At 42.2% G+C, this 19,172-nt stretch overlaps 1 protein-coding gene across 1 annotated transcript; it reads left to right on the forward strand.

Annotated features, from left to right (window-relative positions):
• The first annotated feature begins 2,338 nt into the window (after positions 1 to 2,338).
• LOC128419123 (uncharacterized) lies at positions 2,339 to 18,141 on the forward strand. The gene is made up of 6 exons (XM_053399483.1): positions 2,339 to 2,652; positions 3,217 to 3,327; positions 6,300 to 6,536; positions 10,147 to 10,293; positions 17,080 to 17,211; positions 17,752 to 18,141. Exons 1-6 carry the CDS (start codon positions 2,604 to 2,606, stop codon positions 17,913 to 17,915), a joined length of 840 nt encoding a protein of 279 aa, XP_053255458.1. The 5' UTR covers positions 2,339 to 2,603; the 3' UTR covers positions 17,916 to 18,141.
• The last annotated feature ends 1,031 nt before the right edge of the window (positions 18,142 to 19,172 follow it).

Below are 19,172 nucleotides of genomic sequence, written 5' to 3' on the forward strand. Positions count from 1 at the left end.
GATCAAATCAGAAACTTCTGAAAATCTGGGACAGTCCCTGGAAAATAGGGACACTTGGAGGGTCTGAAACATTAGTCATGCCTCTGAACTAATTTTGGAAAGGATCCAGGATAGATGGGCCCTGAGTTTGTGGGGCTGGACTGTGGCCCAAGTTCAGTTCAGTTGTGTACATAGATGCATTTTCTGGTGTGTATGTTTTAAATCATCCAGGGTGAGTGTCTGGAGATGGTTGCTGGATGGATGGCAGCTGACAGATTGAGGTTGAATCCTGACAAGACAGAAGGACTGTTCTTGGGGGATGGGGTGTGGGGGGGGGACTCCCAAGACCTGAATGGGGTAACTGTGCACGCCTGGAAGAAGCAGACTGTTTGGATCCCTTCCAGTCGGGATTCAGGCCTCATCATGGGACTGAAACTGCCTTGGTTGCACTGGTCGATGATCTCCGGCGGGCTAGGGACAAAGGTGAGAGCTGTTTCCTAGTTCTGCTGGATCTCTCAGTGGCTTTTGACACCATTGACCATAACATCCTTCTGGACCATCTAGAGGTGCTGGGAGCTGGGGGCACTATTATACAGTGATTCCGCTCCTTCCTCCTGGGCCATGTTCAGAAAGTGGTGGTAGGGCTGAATGTTCAGACCCCTGGGCTCTCACTTCTGGGGTGCCTCAGGGTTCTGTCCTCTCCGCCATGCTTTTCAACATCTACATGCAACCACTGGGAGAGATCATCAGGGGGTTTGGGCGAATGATACCCATTTCTACGTCTCTTTCAAATCAGAACCAGTGAAGGCGGTGAAGGTCCTGTGTGAGTATCTGGAGGTGGTTGGAGGATGGATGGCAGCTAACAGATTGAGGTTGAATCCTTACAAGACAGAAATACTGTTTTTGGGGGATAGGAGGCGGGCAGGTGTGGAGGACTCCCTGGTCCTGAATGGGATTACAGTGCCCCTGAAGGACCAGGTGCACAGCCTGGGAGTCATTTTGGACTCACAGCTGTCCATGGAGGCGCAGGTTAACTCTGTGTCCAGGGAAGCTGTCTATCCGCTCCACCTGGTATGCAGGCTAAGACCCTACCTGCCCGCGGACTGTCTCGCCAGAGTGGTGCATCTCCCGCTTGGACTACTGCAACGCGCTCTACGTGGGGCTACCTTTGAAGGTGACCCAGAAACTACAACTAATCCAGAATGCGGCAGCTAGATTGCTTACTGAGAGCGGCCTCCGAGACCACATAACACTGGTTTTGAAAGACCTACACAAGCACAATTCAAAGTGTTGGTTCTGACCTTTAAAGCCTTAAACGGCCTCGGTCCAGTATACCTGAAGGAGCGTCTCGACCAATATCGTTCTGCCCGGACACTGAGGTACAGTGCCGAGGGCCTTCTGGCGGTTCCCTCACTGCGAGAAGCCAAGCTACAGGGAACCAGACAGAGGGCCTTCTCGGTAGTGGCACCTGCACTGCGGAATGCCCTCCCACTGGATGTAAAAGAAAAAAACAACTACAGTGGTACCTCGGGTTAAGTACTTAATTCATTCCGGAGGCTCATACTTAACCTGAAACTGTTCTTAACCTGAAGCACCACTTTAGCTAATGGGGCCTGCTGCCACTGCCGTGCCGCCGGAGCACGATTTATGTTCTCATCCTGAAGCAACGTTCCTAACCCGAAGTACTATTTCTGGGTTAGCGGAGTCTGTAACCTGAAGCGTATGTAACCTGAAGCATATGTAACCTGAGGTACCACTGTACCAGACTTTTAGAAGACATCTGAAGGCAGCCCTGTTTAGGGAAGCTTTTAAAGTTTAATAGACAATCGTATTTTAATATTTTGTTGGAAGCCACCCAGAGTGGCTGGGGAAACCCAGCCAGATGGGCAGGGTATAAATAAATTATTATTATTATTATTATTATTATTATTATTATTATTAAGATAACTAAATTCCTGGTATGACTCAGCATTCCTCATTAAAAATATTGCCTTGTATTAGTGAAGTCATGATGCGATTAATGAAGGTAGGGAAATTATTTTGCTGTGCATAAACAACATGAGTGGCTATACTATGTAACTAACACCTTTGAATTCTTTGCTCAGTATTTCCAAGATGATGTGTGTTCTAGCCACTTGAACCTAGAAGGAAATATTCTAATAGCAGTCAAACTCCAATTGTCTCAAAGGGGTGTTCATTCAGTGTACTTTCTGAAGAAGCGTGGTTCCGTAAGAGTGGCTCCCATTGTGGTGAAATTGGGGTGGGATAGACTGGAAAGTTATTTGGTGAATTTTCATGGGCTTTCCAAAGGTGATTTAAGGATTTAAAATATATGTTTCTTATCCCTGAGAATGCAAAAGAAGAGGCAGCTGTCAGAAATTCATACAGTTCCCCAAAATGACTTAATGCAATTTCTACTCCATGCTTTGTGTTCCAATATAAAATTACAAGAAGTTTGGGAAAGCATGCAATCTTTACTGTCATCATTTCCCACCCCCTCACTGGACCAGTTCTGCCTAGGGCTCCTCTTCTTAGCCTATAAATCCTCCAAGGCAGCCTCTTCCTCCATCAGTTGCCTGATTCTTTGAACTGAGTTCTCCTTAGCTTTTGATCTCTCCAGCACTATGAAGATCTTCCTGAGTATTTGTCTCTTCTTGGCCATCCTTTCTGAAGGTGAGTAGGAAGCCGCAATCTTGAATTGCTTTTTCAAATGTGGGAGGGGATATGAAGCGGGCTAGAGAAGGCAAACTGATATTGGCTCTAGGAAGGATAAAGGAAGCTAAAGATATTGGAATACTGAGAATATGGACTCCAAATTTTGGAAGACAGCTTTGTGGAGTGTAATTCTGTTTCATGAGGTTGGCTTTCTTCACATACAACATGTGTGCTGCCTGTGAAAGTATGCAATGGGACTGCTAAAATCCCATTGTGCACCTCATTGTGTGTTGTGGGGGAGGACATCCCTGCTTTAATGTATGCATTCATAATAGTAAAATGGATGAAGACTGTGTGTCTCTCCATCTTTCTGTCTGGAGATGTTCCTGTGTGTGAGATAGGGGGAAGATATGTGTCAGTGTGCATACCTACATCAACCCACCACTACATGTGGATCCTGAGACCAATAAGGTTGCTCATGTCCGGCTTGGAAGATTGTATCCAGGTGGGAATGTAGATTCCATTTCTCAATGCCTGAGGAACTGATGTATTTGGTGCTGAATATTTCTTTTGTCTCTGCAGTGACAGCTGAGAAATGTAAAGTAAAGAAACTAAATGACAGTGTTTCACAAGGCACCTGTGAAACTTCCAAAGGTGGAAGTTGCTTTTTTCGTGTTATTGGCAGAAGATTTAGTGAGTATAAATCCTTTCTGTCAGATTAAACCTGAGTGTGTGGGTCCATCATTTGGACCCTGACATATCCGGGGGGTGGGGGACAGAATGCGGATCTCACCCAGTGTTGAGAAATTCTTTTTTTCCAACAATTAATTAAATATTAGTAGAATTAAAACTATATAAAATATGTGTAAAATGTATCAATGATTACAATAAAAGTGGTATCAACCTTTTCAATAAAAACAGTAATTCCTCAAAAGCCTGTTGGGACAAGGTCTTCACCTGCCAGGAGAAGGACAAGAAGGGAGGAATTCTCCTGGGAAGGATTTCCAGTGTTGGGAAGCAGGCAGTGAGATGGCTCTTTTCCATGTCAATAACTAATAAAGTGTGCAGCCTCCCGCACACCTTTCCATAGGGCAGCCTCTTAGCCTTGGAGAACCACTGGCAACCTCTTCTGAGCTTTGCCACCTGATTACTGTGTGTGAGATAGGGATTCATGCATACATTATGCATGAATATTCAGGCCTCATCTTTCTCCGGCCTTTGCCTCACAGCTCCATCACCAACTGGTTTTCCCAATGGCCAAATCCTAAGTAACAATACCTCACTGGCAGGTCACTCTCCACTCATTAGTACCCAACATAATCAGAGTCTACTCTTTGTGGGTTCAAACACAAGTGATGCAGTGGTCAAGTGTGTAGCCAGTGATGAATACAAGAAGATATGTGTTCAACCATTGATCAACCAGTCCTCCTGTTGGTAGAAAGACAGTTGGGAATGACCAACGTTAGAGTTCACCTATGGCAACATCTAGCAAACCCCAAGAAGCTACTGGTAAGGGTTGCTCTTCTCCCTGATCCCCTGAGCTGGGTGTAGGGACAAAGATTGCAGTCTTTCCAGATGGCATGATGTTTTTGGGGAAAGGGGCTTCCAATCCCATTGTTGGGAAAATTGAAAGGGTTCATAGACTGGAGGTATGTCTCCCAGAAAACCATAGGTTCTAGGCTTAAAGGAATATGGAATAATCCAAATGATACAGTTCCATGAAATTAATATTTTCTCTATCGTTCCCCCATTTTTTTTGGAAGGGAATGATTCCATATTCATTTTAGGGCAGAATATTTTATACTCACACAGGTAGAAGTACCTACTTTACATAACAAATGCCAATCAATATGGGGGAAATACTCAGACTCACTCCCCACATATCCAGTAGTGACATCTCAATATTTTCCAGCTTGCAGCAACCATATGATGGTTGGATAACATGGAATGACTGTGCTACTTATGCCACCCTGAAAAGTATTTTATGGGACCTATGTTTGGTTTATGGGTGGTGTTTGCAGTGATTTTATTAAACTCACAATTTAAGATTTTATTTGGGATGAACACAGGGGCATAACTTGCACACTGCACACAATTTACCCTGCCTTGACTAATGTAATTAGCAAAACCAAGAAATTACCTTGTGTTATGTGGCATCTATTGACAAACCCAGCATAACGCACAACAATATTCAATATTTATCATTTTCTCCCTTTTCCCACTCTTGTGGCCTATGAGACACCTGAGCATGCTTATGAACCAAGAGCAGGAATAACATTTAGGTTGACATAAACATCACTAGGACTAAATTAACAACAGCATTTTCTTTATTTTTTCCCTTTGGGGGAGAAAACAGCAATCACTAAGGAATAGAAATCTTTTTAGTTATAAAGTATTAAAAAATCAGGAAACAGCCAGGAACAGAGCCAAGAGGAGCTGCATGTTTGGCTCTCCTATTTCCTAAAAGCAAAATATTTTCATTTTAAGATATAGAAAAAGGGAATAAATGAGGAACCAAAGTATGTATAGAAAAATCCACAGAAATAAGAAAATTAATCTCCCCCCACATTTTGGCACACAGAATGGTACAGTATCACAGGAGATAAACAATTCTCCAGGCTTGGTGTAGGCATGAATAGAAGTGATGACCTCAGGAATTTGGGCACCTTTTAATATCTGAAAGGAAATAAACTTGAAGAATTTCATAGTCAGATACCACAACATAACCAGACATGAATTTATCACGGTCATTTGTTTTACAAAAGTCATCAATATACAGAATCAAGTTGAAGAAAGGAACATCACTAAGATATGGATGAGGTGTGACACTGAATCGGAACCTTGTTTGCTACTTTTACAGGAGCTATTAATCTATAAATCAAATCAGGTTCAGGGTAAAAACAAGAAAAGGAAAATGAACTAAATTTCATGGGGGGGGGAGTTGCAAGAATAGGCTGATCCAGCAAACAGTAGTTACAGTAGTAAAAGCTAACAAAAAATTAAATTAATTTTTATTAGTTTTCAGAATTTTAACAAATCAATCCAGATCATTTAAATTTAATACAATTTTTTTTTACAAAAAAGGTTTCCTGCTCCTTTCACAAACATATGTCCATTGCTTCCTGATATTGCCACATTCATTCTTCTCTTTTAATCACCTCCTTCTATTAGTCGTAATCCATTTCCCTAGCTAACATTCTTGGGTTTTTTACACACAGCACCATTGATATTTTCCAAACATATAAAATAACCATCTCACATGTGCAGCCTTTTCAGAAGTCTGTTCACAGACTTAGAGTGGAGAGAGATTAATTGCCAACTTTCTCAGTCCATTCCATTCCTTTGAAAACATCCCTTCCATTTTTCAAGGACGTTCCGAGTTATAAATAACTCCCGAAAAGATGCCTTCTCTGCCATTAAAATCCTGGGGATTGTTTTCCACAGCTCGCAGTTAAAAAGCAAAATCATATTTATAAACTCCTGGGAAGTCTAATTACAGTACTTTTCTCTCTATAACACGCAGATTTTTTCTCTTAAAAAGTAAGGGGAAATGTCTGTGTGTGTTATTGAGCGAATGTATGTTCCCTTGAGCCAACTGGCCCGAGTGCAGGGGCAAAAATCAAGCAAAAATCTGATCGCGCGTGCGTCAGGGAGGAGGGACGCCTGAAGAGAGGAAGCTGTTGCTTTCCTGCATTCTGCCTCAGGGTCTTACTGCCCACCCCCTTATGTTTTGGTTGATGTTTGCTCAAACGGAACAAAGAGCAGGGAAATCCCCTCCCCTCCAGGCAAGCAGAGGGGAACAGAAAGGATTGCGTCCTTCCTTCTAATTCCTCTCCGTGGTCCGGTGCTGCTGCGTCCAGGGAAGCATTTTAGGGACTCGCAGGCAGCCGGAAAACATGCAGGTGGGAGAGAGGGAGAGGGAGGGATGGCTTGGGTGGTTGGGTGAGGGGAAAATTTTGCCTTCCTTTCCTCCCTCCTGTTAAACCCCTCTCCTGCATTCTTAGCCAGCTGCTTCTCTGCACACCCCTCTTGTGCTCCTTGTCCCTTCTGTGTTTTTCCTTCCCTCCCCACTTAAAACGTGGTTACAAAGCACGGATCCACATGGATCCTCAGGATCTTTGCATTGGGTCACCCCAAATTTACCATCAGATCACATAGCATGTCCATGGCTACAGCCTGCACCAAAAAAATCACACACCCATTGTTGCCTGGGGCTGCAATGGTGCAAAAACGTGTTTACAAAGCATGGATCCACATGGATCCTCAGGATCTTTGCAATGGGTCACCCCAAATTCACCATCAGATCACATAGCATGTCCATGGCTACAGCCTGCACCAAAAAAATCACGCACCCACTGTTGCCTGGGGCCACAATGGTGCAAAAACGTGGTTACAAAGCACAGATCCACAGGGATTCTCAGGATTTTTGCATTGGGTCACCCCAAATTCACCATCAGATCACATGTCTGTGGCCACAGCATGAGGCACAAAAATGATACACCCACTGTTTCATTCAGAATCCCCCCCCCTTGTTTTCCTCCTCTAAAAACGATGTGCGTGTTATGGTCAGGTGCATGTTATAGAGCGAAAAATACAGTAGCAGTCCTTAGGAAACCACTCTCTCATCCACTCTTTCTTCATACAGTTCAAAGAAACTGTATATAAAATTCATTCCTCTTCAGTCGAGAGGGGAAGATATATATTTTTTTGTAAAACCCTTATTTGGGCAAAAATCATTGGTTCTCTCTCTTCCTCCAGATAACAGATAACCTCTAAATGTCTGCACATTATTCTTTCGTGTTGCAGGAAAGGTCAACGGGGGGGGGGGGGAGCCATTTAGAAACCTTCAGAGTAAACATTGCTTTGCCTCCCCTCCCATTCTGGCTATTGTAAGTCTTTTTGCGCTTGTTGAAAATCATTAAGATAACTTCAGGGCTCAAGTCCAGTCCTTTTGGCAGCTGATTAGTTGCAGCCCTTTACCATATGTCATTACAGGAGTGCCCCATAATTAATGAAATATTCCGAATTCTTGAGGAACTGATCACAGATCATGCCAGAAATGGAGGTTTGTCCATGGCAGGGACACATTTCCCAGGCTGCACCCGCACTGCCTTTCAAGCTGGGAGATATGAGTTTAAGTGACACCGTGGGATACCGTGCACTCCCCAGACCCCTGGGAAGCATTGCCAGGAATTTTACCTCATAAATCCTGGCTTTCCCCTGTCCAGGCAGCTACCCGGCCCTGGAGGGCAGAAGAGCTCAACCACCATGACCATGATGTCAGGCCGGAAACCAAAACCTAATTACCGTATTTTTCGCTCTATAACACGCACCAGACCATAACACGCACATAGTTTTTAGAGGAAGAAAACAAGAAAAAAAAATTCTGAATGAAACAGTGGATGTATCATTTTTGTGCTTCATGCTGCGGCCACAGACATGTGATTTGACGGTGAGTTTGGGGTAGCCCAATGCAAAGATCCTGAGGATCCATGTGGATCCATGCTTTGTAACCACGTTTTTGCACCATTGCAGCCCCAGGCAACAGTGGGTGCGTGATTTTTTTGGTGCAGGCTGTAGCCATGGACATGCTATGTGATCTGATGGTGAATTTGGGGTGACCCATTGCAAAGATCCTGAGGATCCATGTGGATCCGTGCTTTGTAACCATGTTTTTGCACCATTGCAGCCCTGTTTTTGCATCAGATCATTGCTATGTGATCTGATGGTGAATTTGGGGTGACTCAATGCAAAGATCCTGAGGATCCATGTGGATCCGTGATTGGAACCACGTTTTAAGTAGGGAGGGAAGGAAAAACATAGAAGCGACAAGGAGAGGGGTGTGCAGAGAAGCAGCTGGCTAAGAATGCAGGAGAGGGGTTTTACCGGAGGGAGGAAAGGCAGGCAAAAGTCCCCCCCCACAAGCCAGCCAGCTCTCTCTCTTTCTCTCCCCCCCCCAACCTGCATGTTGCCTTCGAGTCCCAGACGCACGGAGAGGAATTAGACGCTCTGCTTGCCTGGAGGGGAGGGGTTTTCTCTGCTCTTTGTTCCGTTTGAGCAAACACAGTAAGGAAACAGAAGCGGGTGGGCAGTAAGACCCTGAGGCAGAATGCAGGAAAGCAGCAGCTTTCCTCCCTTCTCCGGACGATTTGATATTTGCTTGATTTTTGCCTTCACTTGCGCTTGTCAGCTCCAGGGACCTCACACATTCGCTCAATAACACGCACAGACATTTCCCCTTACTTTTTAGGAGAAAAAATCTGCGTGTAATAGAGGGAAAAATACGGTAGTTTCAATTAGTTTTGCCTTTTGTTATTTTTAAATCATTTTTATTGAAAGTTTTCAGCATAAAATACAATAAAAGCCAAGCTAATCTAAAGAAAAAGGATACATAGAAGCAAGAATAAGAAAGGAATAAAATAAAGAAGTGAAGGATCAAGAAATGAAGAAGAAATACAAAGCTCTCTATCACAGTTATCAGACGCCTGACATTTCAAATGAGTTTCTTAGAATGGAGGTTTTCCTCCCAGAGACCTAAAAGGAAAGGATGTAGGCTCCAAGTGAAAAGATAGGCCTGTAATGAAATGCAAATCTGCATAGGCACAGCCTCAAAAATAAGGAGACTGTAAAGAACCACATCCAAATCAATGTTGGGGTTTTTTATACACTTCTAGATTACACGTGATTTCATTTCACCAATCAAAGGATCAAAGGAATCTTACTAGTTGAAACCAATTACCTTTCTGTTCATACAATGGCCACAATAGATTCTAACAATTTGTCCTTTTCACTGTTATGGAAAGCACATTTGCTACATACCATACCCAAAAGTAGCTAGTTCTGTACTCTAAAAGGCAGGCTGATTGGCTCCCTTGTTCTTTTGAGTTTCTCCTTGCACAGGAATGTCTGCAAGAAACCCATCAGACAACCAAACCAAACCCATCCACAGTCATGCTGGGCTGCAAACTGCACTCCTGGAAAGGAGGGATGGAATGGAGATTCTCAAACCAATCAGAAAGAATCAACCCGATCCAGGCCACCCCACCTCTTGTCAAATAGGCCTGTAATATATAGAAGCAGCACAAAACTCCCGACCCTTTTGGTTACAATCTGACAGCAGCTGAACCTACAAAAATATTTTTCATGAAAAAGGAAAACTTATTCAGACATTTCCCCATAGAAAGATGCATGGAAAAAGATTTATTCCCTTGAGATATGCAGTCAGAAGTTAGATCAAGAGAAGGAGAAAATTAGAGGAAAGAGAAAACTGTATTCTCCACTCTCTAAGAACTATCCTGGAATATTCACATGGTTTGGCAGAGTAATTTATACTGATTCAGGAAGAAACTACTTTAACGATTAGCTTGCTTAATTCAGTACTTGCCAGATTCTTTTTTCTTTATTCACCCATTTGCACAACGTATGTTTATAAGGGAGCATCGCAAAAAAATCATTCAGGAGAGTAATGATTTGAATTTTAGCTGATCTAGGTATTCCAATTATCTCTCACAGATGGCTCTACAAAGTTGGAAACTGAAGGCGGATGTACTACAGATTGCACCTCAGGGAACTACATTTTCACTTCAGGAAAAGATAATTTCTTGCGGGATGTCAGGTTCTGCTGTCATGCTATAGACTGCTACAAGAAATTTTTTCAACGTAAGTATATGCGTGTTTGTATATATCCTCAAGCATAAATAGCATTGAGGCTTTAAGGGTTTTCCTTGGTTGCCGTTAGACAAACGATATCAAACAGATGGCACTGGAGATCTTTGATGAAGCCCAAGATAGATCACAGTTTCCCTGTAGCTGGTTAGAGGACACCAAAGGTGGTCCCCATGATACCTCATAGTAAGGAAAAATGTAAAGGTAAAGTACCCCTAGACAGTTAAGTCCAGTTGAAATTAACTATGTAGTGCAGCACTCACCTCACTTTTTTAGGCTGAGGGAGCTGACATTTGTCTGCAACAGCTTTCCAGATCATGTGGCCAGCATGACTAAACTGCTTCTAGTGCAATGAGACACTTTGATGGAAGCCTGCAAAGGTGGTGTATCCCCTTCGCAGTAACACTCCAGCACAGTCAGCTTTGTATTTACAGTCTTTATTACATATATACAAGAAATAGCTACAGTTCAGAATTACACTTCCAAACCCGTTGAGTCAGATTTGGGGAGTGGCTTCCTATGATTCCCATGCCAACAAAGTAGGTGTGGGAATTGCGTGAGACATCTTTGATCCTTATGTTTCATTTCCCTCCTTGTCTGTGCTGATTTGAAAGCCCCCTCCCTTCCTGAGTCTGAGCTTCCTTCCGAAGCCTCTGGGTGCTTGCAGGGCTCTTCAGCATCCCTGAGCCCCTGCTCTCCCTGGCGACTCTCCACCCCCTCTTCCGCTACCTCTTTCTCTGTGTGGTTGCGGGGCTCTTCAGCATCCCCGAGCCCCTGTTCTGCCTCTTCTGTCCTTTGCTCCTCCAAATATTTCTTGACATAACCCTCCGTCTCTAAGCCCTCCCAAATCCCCTTCCTCCTCTCTGTCTGCAGGGGGGAGGTCCAAATCTTCTGGTAGCTCTATCTCTTTGTCACTGTCCAAACTACTCTCTGGCTCTGCCCAATTCCTAGGTTTGGGCTTGTGGGGGTGTCTCCTGTGAAACTCCCTCTGCAATCGTGGCACATGGACATGCTCCAACAGTTCCCAGGAGTTCTCAGCTGATGAAAAGCCTTTCCAAGCTACAAGGTATTGTAGTTTCCTCCTGTGCCATCTGGAATCTAAGATTTCCTGAACTTTGTACTCCTTCTCTCCTGTTACCAGTGTAGGAGGGGGAGGATGTTCCGTCCTCTCCCCCTGGTACCTGTGTGCTGGAATAAATGGAGACAGCAAAGCCCTGTGGAATACTGGGTGTATCCTCATTGTCTCTGGCAACCAGAGCCTAAAGGACACCGGATTAATCTCCTGCACCACCTCAAACGGCCCCAGCCTTCTTGGCTCTAGCTTCTTGCACCTCCCTTTGAACGGCAACCCCTTTGAGGACAACCACACCTTGTCTCCTACCTGGATTTTCTCTCCCTCCTGCCTATGTGCGTCTGAGGTCCTTTTGTAAGCTGCCTTCGATGTTTCCAGGTTTTCTTTCACTATCTTATGCAAGTACTCCATTTCCTCCACAAACTCCTCAGCTGCTGGTACTGACAGCACCTCTTCCCTACCCAGAAAGGCCCTGGGATGCACATCCTAGTTCGCCACAAAAGGTGCCATGTCCATGGATGTGTGCACTGTGTTGTTGTCAGCAAACTCGGCCAGGTTCAACTTCTCTACCCAATCGTCTTGCTGGTAGCATGTATAGCACCTCGAGTATTGTTGCAAGGTGGCATTGGTCCTCTCTGACCTCCACCCCTAACAACTGCATTAACTTCCTCCAGAAATGCAAAGTAAACTGACTTCCGTGATTAGCCTTAATGGCATACAGTGCAACTTAAACACATGATCCACGAACGACCCTGCTGTCTCCTGTGCGGAAGGTATCTTAGAGCAAGGTACAAAATGTGCCATCTTTTTCAGCACATCTACCACCACCCAAATAACTATTTTTTTTCTGTGACACTGGCAGGTCGGTAATAAAATCCATGGATACCACTTCCCACAGTTTACTTGGTGTGGGTAACAGTTGTAACAGCCCAGCTGGGGCTGTCTTTTGCCCTTTGGCTCTCTGACAGACTTCACACCCCCTCACGTATTCTGCGGTATCCTCCTTAATCTTGGGCCTCTAGAATTCCCTAGTGACTAGGTATATGGTCTTGCTGTGACCAAAATGCCCTGCAGTGGGGCTATCATGATGCTGCCTGAGAACTTTGGCTCGTAGCTCATCTCCTGGTATGTACAGCGTCCCCTTGTAATAGAGAAAGCCTCCTCTCTCTTCAAAACCACCTTCTCTACTTCTCCCTTGGCTCAGTTCAGCTAACTTCTTCCTTGCATATCCATCATCAGCAGTTAACGTCTGTAGCTCCCTATCATTTACTACCATTGCTGCACACTGCCACTGCTCTGATTCAAACGTGTGCCTTACTGTTGGAGGCGACTGCTCCTCCAAATACTCCTGCTTTCTCAACAGCACATGTGCCCGAGCATTTTGCTCTTCTGGCACATACTCTAGCTTAAAATTGAACCCAGCAAAGAATTCTGCCCACCTGATTTGCCTTTGGTTTAACTGCCGAGCTGTTTTCCAGTATTCCAGATTCTTATGGTCTGTGTGAACCTTTAACTGCCATTGCACACCTGCCAAAAATGCTTCCAATTTTTGAACTCTTCAACTATCGCTAACAGTTTGCGGTCCCAAATCATGTAATTCTGTTCAAAGCGGTTTAACTTCCTAGAGTGAAAGGTGCATGGTCTCCAGTTTCCTTCCCTATCCTGCTGCAGTAACACCGCCCCTATGGCCTGATTTGATGCATCTGTTTCTATTCTCCCTGACAAAGCCAGAAGGCATGGAAAAACTGTTTACCTAGAAATAACTCCACTTCTGGAACACCAGCTACATTGTGGCATCCTGGCCCTTCTAATATGGTGTTGGCACAGTTTTTTCTGAGGGGATTCAGGGGTACACATACCCCTAAACAGTTTGTGAATCTAAGTTGGCCTCATTGAGGGGCGGTATTTCAATATGAGTAGGAAAATGAGAATACCCCTAAACATTCCCGGATCATGTGGCCAGTATGACTAAACTGCTTCTGGCGCAATGGGACACTGTGATGGAATCCAGAGTACATGGAAGCACTGTTTACCTAGTAGTAACTCCACCTCTGGAACACCAGCTACAGGGTGACATCCTGGCTTTTTGAATATGGCGTTGCAAGATCCCTCACCCATGACCTTGGGGAACAGGAGGCTGAAAACTTTCAGTAATGCTCCCCAGATCAAAGAAAGTAAAGTGAAAAGGACAAGAAAGCAAAAGCCAATTAAGAATGCAAAGGTCTTAAATAACAGGCTTAACTTCCATAGACTGTTTGCATTGCTAGGGAATGAAGGGAAGTCTCCCAAACTAACCTAAGCAAATAAAAGGGAGAAAAAGACAAAGAATAGCTTGAAGTCCATGCCTAAACCAGCAACTAATGCAGGCTGAGAAAAGAGCATGGATGACTGTCCTATTCTCCCTCTCCTACATGAAGATGCCAATGCACAGGAAGCCATCCAGGATCTTTTGTTATTTAAGTGTCCCTGATCCCCCATGGCTAAAGCTCCCCCTCCTATGTGTAATAATACTACAGAAAGAAGCAGCTATACGGTGAACAATCTTTTTACTTAGTCCCGATGAAACATCAAGTGTTCCTGTGCAATTATCCTAAACCCAAAGGGATGATATCACAGGTGGAGTGCAAACTGCATCTTTTACAGATTTTGAGACTAGTGAACATAAATCTATTTCACAGTATTAAGCAATATATAAGAATACATAATGCATGATGAATCACAGTGCATATTAAGCAATGGACAAAACATAGAAGTGGCAAATTAATCACATAGACAACCCAGCAATCAATTCCACAACTCACTCCCTAAAAATACTGCTACTTGCCTACTCCTCTCAGGTTGAACTATGAAACACAATACATATTTAACAACAGACTGGGTGGAGTCTCTCTGGACTGTATTTGCACAGTGGCAACTAAAATTGCTCCCTTTTGATAACCCAGCTGCCAGCACCTCTGTCTCATCATTAGAGATAATATCTAGATCTGTATTGTGAGCATAATTAATTCCTGAAACAGAATACAATGGAGATGTTGCAGCCCTCTCACAGAACTAGGGAACTGAGGCTTAGGATTCGGAGAAATATATGGGCTGGATAAAAAGCATTAACTATGGAATTCTTCATATATTATTCTAAATGATATCATGGTGGTAAAGATGATTTAGAGACAATAGGTAGCTATTTAAAAGGTTGAAAGTTACTAATCTTGACAAGACAAGACAACCTTGACAAGCAATTAGGAAGGCCTAACTGCTTATTATTACAAAGTACTTAATACCACCTTTACAGATGATCACGAACAATGCTTTGACACTAGGGAAGATACCCGATACTTGGAAGCATGCCAATATTACTTTGATAGCAAAAGAAGATTCTAGTTGAGAATTATAGACCTATTTCTCTGCTTAACTCTGATTATGTATTTTTTGCTACAATATTAGCAAGACTTAAGCAAGTGTTAAGAAACTTAATACATGAAGATCAGACAGGAGTTCTTCCAACACGAGAATTAAAAGATAAAGGTAGAATTGTATGGAATGGTATTTGAAAAAGAAAAAGTGATTAGCACTTAGCTATGGTTTTAGATGCAGAGAAAGCATTTGATAATATTTCTTGGTGTTTTAGGGGGAAATTACTGGTTATAATGTGGTTTGGGGATAGATTTGTGAGCGTAATAAAGGCATTATATATAAGGAGCAATTTGCAAACATAATAGTATCTATCAGAAAAATGCATTATTGTTAAGGGAACAAAACAAGGTTGCTTTCAATGTTAATGCTTATTATAGGGTAAGAAGTGGTGTGTAGGGATATCAGAGAAAATAATGATATATGAAGCCTCCAAGTGGGCCTTCAAACTTACAAACTGAGGGCATTTGCAGCTGATGTGGTATTGTTCCTGGAAAACCTGATGGAAAGTGTGGTTAAGGTATTGGATGTAATAAAGCAGTTTGGTAATTTAGCAGGAATTTTATATAACTAAGAATAAGACTAAAATGTTAAAAAATATAAACCGGCAAGGTAAAGAGAAGCTGCAAGAAATAACTATATTAAGATAGAAAAGAAGGTGATATATTTGGATACCTGGATAACAAATATGAATGCAAATCTGTTTCAAAATTATTCCCTGAATGTGTGGAGTAAGATTAAACAAGAAATAGGAAGATGGAGTAGAATGAAACTTTCTCTTTTGGGAAGAATCTTGGTGATAAAAATGAATATTTTGCCTAAGATGTCATTTCTACTTCACACAATTCTGGTAATAAGTAACATGGACTTCTTTAAGCAATGGAAAAAAGAATTAGCGAAATTCATCTGGCAGGGGGAAAGACCAAGGATCAAATTTAAACTACTAACAGATGTTAAGGAAAGAGATGGATTCTCATTGCCAGATTTAAAATTATATTATGAAGCAGCCTGTCTGATTTGGTTAAAGGAATGGATATCTTTACAGAATACAAATTTGTTAGATTTGGAAGGATATGGGAATCGGTATGGGTGGTATGTTCACCTGTGGTATGATAAGATAAAGGCACATTGAGAATTTTTAAATAATTGTATAAGGAGAAGTTTGTATAATGTGTGGACCTGATATCAAGACTTACATGAAAGGAAAACATATCATGTTTTTTAGGAAATGCAGGTTTGAAAAAGTTAGAAGAAAATGGAGATGGGTGATACCCAAGCTCACATTTCTTCTGACTTTTCCAATATTTTCAAATTAATGTGTATTTTTGAAAACATGTATTAAAAGGTCTTATGGATTGAATTTCTGACGTTGAAAAGGTTCTGCTTTAAGGAAAAGAAAAAATGATTTAAAATGTATGAAATGTTACTAGAATGGACAACAAAAGATGAGCTGGTTAAATCTGCAATGAAGCAATGGGCTAAAGATCTAGCACATAATATAGAAATGGATGCATGGGAAAGGTTGGAAAAAATTGATATGAAATGTACTGCCTGTTATACTCTCAGAGGAAATTACATGGAAATGATATATAAATGGTATTTATCAAATTGGCTAATAGTTGTAAATAATTGTTGGAAGTATAAATGGGTACATGGAACTTTCGTTTATAAGTGGTGGACTTGTAAGGCAGTGAAGGTTTTTTTGGAAAATGACATATGATGAGATAAAAAAGATGTCTGAAGTGATTATATACAAAAAACAAAATCTCCTGGAGATTATGGGGAAAGAAGTTCAAAAATATAAGATTAATTTGTTTCTGTATGTAACACCAGGGGCTAGGATTCTCTATGCACAAAAATGGAAGGAAGTAGAAGTTGCCACCAAAGAAAAATGGATAAGTAAGGTGATGGATTATGCAGAATTGGCAAATTAACAGGCAAAATAAGAGAATCTAAGAATGATTGCTTTGTGGAAGAATGGAAGCCCGTTTAAGGCTATTTAAGGAATTATTGTAGGATGAACTCACGAGCAGGATTTGAAACATGAGCAGCATAAGAAATTAAAGAATAAAGTATTGATGTGTTGGTATATACGATAGAAGGTATTGTGCAGCAGAGGGAAAGAAGTAAAAACATGGAAAATGGGGTGGGGAGTCTGAAAAATTGATTATGCATTGATGCATAGATATCAATTTTTTGAAAAGGTAATAAGAAATTATTACACTGCAACAAAAGGAAGGTAGGGAGGGTGGAGAAATGGGCCGAAACCGTGTGTTGATTTTAGTGGTTGTTTTCCACAGTGCAACAACCTGAGTTAAATGGGCAGGAGTGTCCGACCTGTTTTCCTTCTTTCTCAAAAGCCTGTAAGGGCTCAGAGACCATCAAGTGTTATGATGATCAGACCCAGTGCATAGAGTTTGTTGTTGATCATGGTAAGTAGCACAGCCAGCCAATGAGGTGGAGACAGGGTGGTGGGCTGCTCTCTTCCGCTGTTGGTGGCTTTCTGCCAGAAAATGCACTATGTGTTGGTAGGGTGAAATTCTCTTTTTCTGAAAATATAACTGCGTTAAATTATCTTTGTTCTGCATATATATAGATGAGACACCATATTTCTGGGGTAGGGGTATGAGAAAGGAAGCAAAATAATCTGTTTGTTTAATCATGTGTAAAACTGCCTTTTAAAAGAAAGTTTTCACTAACCTTTTAGAAGAAGTAAAGACAGCCATGGACCACCGATCTGGAAAGCAATATTGATGAAGATGGGCCCCTGTAACATAATAAAAAATGGATATTTCTTTTTCTAAATTTTAAGCATCTGTGTCAAATTGATCTCATGTATGATTCTGAGATGCCTTCTATACTTGCTCAATACACTTCACAAAAATTAAAATGCTCCTATTCTCTCTTCTGCACACAAAATCACCTGTTACTACCCAGGAACTCATGTGAAAATGTCTCTTTTTCTTTACTAGATGACAGTGCAATTCCCGAAGAGGATTTCTACGGCTGTGCATCACCAAACTTTTGTGCAATGGCCAAGAAGTCAATGCATTTTTATGCCTTTTCAGGCACTATAACCAAAGCACGATGCAGTGATACTCTGCCTCTCCTAGAGCAGCTCAACTTTGAAGGGTAGTTAGGAGAAAACAATGTCTTCTTCCTTTTGGTTCCCACTGTTTCTTGCAGCAGTGGAGGTGGAGGTTGCTTGCCTGGTGGTGGGAGAGGCAGAGCTACTGCACAGGACTCCTGAATCCTCTATTTGGCTTTTAATGGAGGGTGAAACGGATGCAGGGATGCAGGGAATAGATAAGTAGGAATGTGGGTCTTGGCAGCTCTATCTCATGATAATATGGTATAGGGTTAAATTTATCTTTGTTCATAATCAAAATAAATTGGTGTGGCAAATAAAAACTGTGTTTTGTGTCTGTATTCATCAAATTAATAATATTTGTTAGCTGCAGTGGCAAAGAGGAGTGTTTTAAAAAGGAACAAATGGGTAATGATTAGTTATTTTATTGATTTATGAAATGTTTATACCACTCTATATTTCAAAGAAATATTTGAGTGCTTTACAATATCATAAGGGCATCACAAAAGATCAAACAAATACAGTAAAAAGGTTCCCACCCAACTTATCAAGAGGAAAGATTGAAGAAAGCTCTAAAATGCAACCCACCGAGGGTATTTGTAGCTGCTTTTTTTGGAGATTTGCACCCAGTGCAGCCTACTACTGTTTAGCAGAGCTCTGGAGAGCCAGCCTATGGGCTGGAAATGTCAAAACTTTTTTTAAAAAACCTCATTGTTCAGGGTTTTCCGTTCTTTGTCCTTAGAGAGGTTGAATCTTTGTTTCAACAAATAAATGACCAAATGCTTACTTAAGCCTGCTTTGCTTTTTATATACCACTTTATTTCTGTGCTCTGACCGAGGGAGCCTAGCAGAACGTAGTGAGATTGTGTGTCTCTTAGTACGGGGATTAGCTGTGGCAGCAATCCCGCTTTTTGTGTAACAAAGGGAGAGTAAAAAAGCCAGGGAGGAAGAAAAAATGAGTGATAATGATGTGTGTGCAAAGGAGACTGCAGAATAGGAGAGGAGAAGGGGTGGAAATGGGAGATCTGTCTGCAAGGAAGAGCTGAGGTAAGTAAAGAGCAATAGAGGAAAAGGAAGAGCAGCTGAAAACAGGTGTGTAAGGGGGGTTGTGAAAATGGAAGGCGTAGCAGGCCTGGGGACATAGTGAATCAAAAGCAGGAGCATGAAAGAGGCTGCAGTATAGGAGGGGTTGATGGCTTCGTATGTTGGAGAAAGGTGGGAAGAAGCCTTTGTAGTCGTGGTGTTAGGCAGGAAGTTACCACAGGCTGGTTTATCTCTAGGGGGTGGGTGGGTTTGTACAAAAGG

This window comes from Podarcis raffonei, chromosome 8, assembly GCF_027172205.1.
Source record: "Podarcis raffonei isolate rPodRaf1 chromosome 8, rPodRaf1.pri, whole genome shotgun sequence".
NCBI lineage: Eukaryota > Metazoa > Chordata > Lepidosauria > Squamata > Lacertidae > Podarcis > Podarcis raffonei.